General features: G+C 34.6%; 1 protein-coding gene across 1 annotated transcript; it reads left to right on the forward strand.

The window, feature by feature from the left end:
* Positions 1-207: 207 nt before the first annotated feature.
* LOC149498431 (oligopeptide transporter 1-like) lies at positions 208-4,106 on the forward strand. Its single transcript, XM_089717468.1, has 8 exons — positions 208-280; positions 654-740; positions 969-1,408; positions 1,704-1,801; positions 1,999-2,571; positions 2,758-3,016; positions 3,121-3,303; positions 3,396-4,106. Exons 2-8 carry the CDS (start codon positions 677-679, stop codon positions 4,014-4,016), a joined length of 2,238 nt encoding a protein of 745 aa, XP_089573594.1. The 5' UTR covers positions 208-280; positions 654-676; the 3' UTR covers positions 4,017-4,106.
* Positions 4,107-6,316: the final 2,210 nt, after the last annotated feature.

Genomic DNA, 6,316 nt, shown 5'->3' on the forward strand with positions numbered 1-6,316 from the left:
ATTTCAAGGGGTAAAATGAAATTTTCTCTCATATATTATGTCCATGGAAAAGATAAGGATGGACAGGATAAAGTAGGGACAGGGATAGCCCTTCATCTTTTGGTTTTTGGCGCATCAGGTCAAGGATAATGTCATCTCTGTACGCATTATGCAAGTAGTAACAATACAACAGCTTGTGATGACTAAATTGCAGCATAAGACGATGTTTGTCCAGAGGATGATACAGCAACTTTCAAGAATGCTGAAGAAAAAAGAATTAGAAAATGATAAACTTATTAAGGTATTAGAAAGTGACATTGATGCTTCAGTCTCATTAGTGTTTAATTAAATAAATAGACATAATTATAACAAACAATAATTCCTATGGTTTGCCGGTTAACATCAAGAACTTCCGCCTCTACTTTTCAAAAGAGGGAATTTCTTGCCGTTTCTTCCCGCCAACCGTTTGAGATTCCAAGAATCAGATTTAGCATTTATCTTACATTGTGTTTTCTTGTGTCTTACATTGGAAACAAAGCAGAAGAAGTTAAAAGTTATAGAAAAATGGGAATATGAAAATGAAGGCTAAAGAAAGACTACAAATAGCGAAAGAACAAGAATTAGTTCAAATCTTGTATTGTCGGTTTAATTAAACCTGCTTCTCCTTCTTGTAGTTAGGAAGTTCAGGTAAAGGAGAATGGGGAAAGAGGAAATTAAAAATGGAATTCATCCATCCGACGAACCCAATATCCTTGAACCAGGTATTTCAATTTATTTCATGATAAGAGGATATAAAATAGTCATATTTTTGCAGATTATAGACATTCTTGCACATTGATCTCTTGTACCTAGAGTTACAGCATTTCAATATTTAATCTAACTCATTGTTTGTGATTGTTACATGGTTACAAGCTGCTACTGTAGTATTCAGTGAAATTTTCACTAGTTAGAGTTTCTAATCAATAATTCCTAAATAACTTTTTGTGCAGAGGAGGAAAATGATTCACCAATTGATCAAGTGAGGCTTACAGTTCCAATAACAGATGATCCAACATTGCCATGCTTGACATTTCGAACATGGGTCTTGGGGCTAATTTCTTGTGCCGTTCTTGCATTCGTGAATCAATTTTTTCAATATCGCCAAAATCCATTATACGTATCATCAGTTGCAGCTCAGATTGTAGTACTTCCAATTGGAAAATTAATGGCAGCATCGTTGCCTGAAAAATTAATTCAAGTTCCGGGGACAAAATGGTCATTTTCATTGAATCCAGGGCCCTTCAACCTAAAAGAACATGTCCTTATTACCATATTTGCTAATTCAGGATCAAACCCTGTTTATGCAGTGAATATTATTACAATTGTTAAGGCATTCTATCATAGGAAGATACATGCTCTGGCAGCTTTTCTGTTAACACTAACTACTCAGGTGAGTTCTTTTCTTGTCTTTATGTAATCTATTTAAAGCTATGTTAAGGAATTGGGAACGGAATGCAATCTTGTTGTTTGGTTCTAAAGGAATTGAATTAGAATAAAATTTATCGGATTTAAATATCCATATCCAGAACCAATAAAACATGTTCTCAATTAGCAGAACACTTTTCCTGATGAGAAATTTTGGTTCCATAGGCCTCCTTGATCTCTTTTTCTAGACTAACTGTAATTAATCTTCTCTTTATACTTTCCTAATTGTGATTATTGAATAAACCTCTTAATTGCCTCAGATGCTTGGATATGGTTGGGCTGGAGTTTTCAGAAAGTTTCTAGTTGATTCACCTTACATGTGGTGGCCTGCAAATCTAGTTCAAGTTTCACTCTTTCGGTGCTAACCTATACCACATATATCTGTTTCAGTGTAAACTGTTTTATTCCTTATTAGAGAATAAATGCTAAAATTGAGTTTAAGACAAGAAGAATATTCCATCGATACCGAACATGAAAACATGAAAATTCAAAAAAAATCCTATAAGATCTTCAAAATTCATTTATAACTCAACTCTTGCTCATTTGAACTTGCAGGGCCTTACATGAAGATGAGGCTAGGCCGAAGGGAGGTTTATCAAGGCTGCAATTTTTCCTTATAGTCCTCGTATCGAGTTTCGCATACTATATTGTACCCAACTATCTATTCCAATCAATAACAGCACTCTCTTTTGTCTGTTGGATATGGAAGGATTCGATCACAGCCCAACAAATCGGATCTGGTCTTTATGGACTCGGCATTGGCTCTTTTGCCTTCGATTGGTCAACCATTTCTAGTTTTTTGGGGTCCCCATTAGCTACTCCTGGATTTGCTGTGATGAACTTGTTGGCTGGTTTCGTTATTATCCTATACATTATGATCCCTGTTGCTTATTGGACAAACTCCTATGAAGCAAAACGTTTCCCTCTTTTCTCGCCCCATGTGTTTAATGCCACGGGACAGCCTTATGATGTTAATTTAGTTCTCAATTCCTCTACTTTCTCATTCAATGAACAAGCTTATGATAGTTACAGCAAAGTTCATTTGAGTATTTTCTTTGTTTATGCTTATGGTCTTAGCTTTGCTCTACTGGCTGCTACATTGTCTCATGTTGTACTCTTCCATGGAAGGTATGTACTTTTATCCTGAACCTTTCATATAATTTCCGATTTACATAATATGAAGCAAATGGATATAAATTTCCGAAAATGGAAAAATTGAAAATTTATGAAAGTTCAGGTTAAATGAGATTGTTACTGCACAAGTTAATAATGACATATTTCTATCATCATCGCTTTGGTTTTTCAATTTTGTAGAACAATTTGGCATCAAACAAAAGCAACATTTGAAGATAACTTTGGTGATTTGCATACTAGAATAATGAAGAGAAATTATGAGGTTGTTCCTCAATGGTGGTTTTACACAATCTTGATTGTAGTAATTGCACTTTCCATGCTTGCTTGTGAAGGCTTTGGCAGACAGTTGCAGCTGCCTTATTGGGGTGTCTTACTATCGATTAGCTTAGCTCTCTTCTTCACCCTCCCAGTTGGTGTAATCCAAGCTACTACAAACCAGGTATACTCTTGTAAGAAATAACTCTTCTTACTGATTAATAGGAAACCCTGTTATTTCTTACATTGTTACTACATTCTTGATGAGACTTTGAAATGCTTGTGCAGCAACCAGGATTGAACGTTATCACTGAGCTTATAATTGGTTACATGTATCCCGGCAAACCCTTGGCAAATGTGGCCTTCAAGACTTACGGTTATATTAGCATGTCACAAGCAATTATGTTCCTTTCAGACTTCAAGTTGGGACATTACATGAAAATTCCTCCAAAGTCCATGTTTGTAGTCCAAGTGAGCATATATAAATTTTGTTTTCTTTTTCTCTTATTCTTCTACTGTTTTTAATTTTACTTGCATCATTCTGTATGTTCTTAATAAAACAGCTAGTAGGAACTGTAGTTGCATCTGCAGCCTACTTCGGCACAGGATGGTGGCTCCTCACTTCAATCGATTTCATCTGTGATGTCGAAAAGCTGCCAGAAGGAAGCCCTTGGACATGTCCAGGAGATGATGTTTTCTACAATGCCTCAATCATTTGGGGTTTGGTCGGACCATTAAGAATGTTCGGTCGTCTTGGTCTGTACTCTAAAATGAACTATTTCTTCCTCATCGGACTCCTTGCGCCGGTCGTGGTTTGGGGATTTTCTCGCATGTTTCCGGAGAAAAAGTGGATAAAACTTATTAATATTCCGGTAATCTTAAGCGGAACAGGGGCAATGCCACCGGCGAGAGCCGTGAACTATATAAGTTGGTTTACTGTAGGGATTTTCTTTAACTTTGTTGTGTATAAAAGATTTAGGAAGTGGTGGGCTAGACATAACTATATTCTATCAGCTGGGTTAGATGCCGGAGTTGCTTTTCTTGCAATTCTTTGTTATTTTACACTACAGCTGAAGAATATTAACGGACCTGAATGGTGGGGTTTGGAGTTAGATGATCATTGTCCTTTGGCTAGGTGCCCTACAGCCCCTGGCATAGTGGCTAAAGGGTGTCCTGTTTTGTGATTTGATTTCAACATCTTTACTTACCTAAATACATTACTACTTCCTTTGTATAAATGGAAGAAGTGAAGTGTGATTTTTCTATTTTCATAATTTCTCTTTGTTCGTGTAATCTATTATTCTTATTATTGAATGAATGCAAATCAATAGTTGATTTCCTTTGTTCAGTAACATGTGTGAAAAGCTTTTTTTAGGTGCTCGTACCTCAAGGATCTGCTGCAAAAGTATGGATAACAGTTAAACCATGTCCATCTTTAGAAACAACTCACTTCAATAAAATTAAAAATTGAAAAGAAAGCATCAATGGTTTTGGATTAGAAAGTTGTACAATTTGGCACATAATTTTATTTATTTATTTATTATTTTTTTTTTTTGAAAAAATGAAGACAAAATTGATAAGATTAAAGCAAGCTATAAAGCAATGGAACAAGATGATGAGTCCATGACCTATAATCTTCCTATCCCCCATCCCATGGTTTCTCTGAGCCATTGTTTGGATGAGAGTTTTCTTTTCTTTTTTTTAAATGGAATAAAAATAACTATGTAAAACATTTAGTAACATGGAGTACTTTCCCTTGTTTGGACAAGGGGAGAAAAATATTGGAGGAAGTCATATTTCACTTATTCTTCAGTTGGGTTCACATATTTTGAATCTCTCCAATTTGGAGAGAAAATAATGAAAAAATAAATTTTGTCCTTCCAAAGAAAAATAAATTTATTTTCTTTCTTTCATCATATCCAAACATAACAGAATAAAATAAATGTGAAAACAAGATCAATGAGTGCTCATTCCTCTATTATTATTTTCTTTCCTCCATTATTTTCCTTCCTCTCCTTTTCAAACAAAGCCTAAAAAACCAATCAAATGTTCTGCCGTGAAAATTTAACTAATTGCAATCCCAACAAGAGAACATGATCAATTTTTTAGTTGTTCTTCAAATTACATTTGATGCTAAGTTTTGCTTCAAACAATATAATATTTCAAATTCAGATAAGGTTACAACAAAGAGGAATATAAATAACAAGCAATAGAAATGAAGTAATTCTGCACATCTTTTGCCAATTGTTCAAGTTGCATGCCACATGAGAGGCTAGACAAGGAATCCAAATCAAGGCCCTTTGATATAGTACATGGTAGTTGATCTGTTCATTTTTCTTTCAAAGCATTTAAGAATAAATCTATAAATTTTTCTATACATCAATGATGTAATAAATTGTATGAAATAGTTTTCACTTGCACTTTTTGTTTTTACTTCCAATTGTCAATAGAGCTCCATCCTGCTGATTTTAAAGAACAAATAGAAAATCTGGAAAGTAGCAGGAATTCAAGAAAGAAATGGATAACAAACCAGAGAAATGAAAGTTTTCCTCACACAGACAGAGGAATAATATATGACAAAAATTTACAGCAGATAAGTTTACCTAACCTTGACTTTTACTAACAAAAAATCCTCCCCTAAATAAGCTGGTTCACAACTTTTTAATTGCTCATTACATCACTTAGTTTTAGGTACAGCAAGTAAAAAAATAACTGACTTGAATAAAAATACCAAGGACATATGACAGTAATTTCAAGCCAAATTTTTAAACTTGAAACAACTTTTTAGCTGAAACTTTTATATCCACGAAAAATCTCCAACACCCCTGAGATTTTTCTTGGATACTCCAAGCAAGTGCTTCATAGTTTCATGTTTAGACACTGGTAAAGCCTTAGTAACTAGCAACTTGTTGTTCACTTTTGCAGTTCATGAGCTTGACTTCACCTTGCTTTTCAGCTTCTCTCAGTGCATGATATTTAATATTTATATGTTTTGTCCTTCCATGCTGAATTGGATTCTCAACCATGGATATGACAGACATATTATCAACGTAGATGATGATGGGACTACTTGGATATAAAACAAGATCCTTTAACATTTTTCTAACCCATATGGCATGATTTGCTGCAGTGGCAGTTGAGATATATTCTTCTTAGCCATGGATTGGGCAACCATCTCCTGTTTCTTTGAATTCCAAGAAAATGCTCCTGAACCAAAAGAAAAACAAAATCCAGAGGTGCTTTTACCATCATCCAATCTACCTGCCCAATCACTATATGCAAATCCTACCAAATTCCCATCCTTTACATTTTTATACCACACACCATGATTAAGAGTGTTGGTTTAGAAGAGCAGAAAATTAAGGAAGAGAAGGAAATTCTGCAGAAAAAGAAAAAGCTGCAGATTTTGTGAGTGTGAAGAAAACAATTAATTTCTTATTAATTCCATTACAGCATAATGTAAACATTTATAGTAGAGCTAGTC

This window comes from Jatropha curcas, chromosome 2 (genome assembly GCF_041381405.1).
Source record: "Jatropha curcas cultivar XTBG-Jc1 chromosome 2, XTBG_Jcur_1.0, whole genome shotgun sequence".
Classification (NCBI taxonomy): Eukaryota; Viridiplantae; Streptophyta; class Magnoliopsida; order Malpighiales; family Euphorbiaceae; genus Jatropha; species Jatropha curcas.

Excerpts from the sequence above, each read along its gene's own strand:
- LOC149498431 (XM_089717468.1), top strand. The coding sequence starts at position 677 with ATGGGGAAAGAGGAAATTAAAAATGGAATTCATCCATCCGACGAACCC. Across the intron at positions 1,409-1,703 it reads TGTTAACACTAACTACTCAG|ATGCTTGGATATGGTTGGGC; the intron begins GTGAGTTCTTTT and ends TAATTGCCTCAG. Across the intron at positions 2,572-2,757 it reads GTTGTACTCTTCCATGGAAG|AACAATTTGGCATCAAACAA; the intron begins GTATGTACTTTT and ends TCAATTTTGTAG.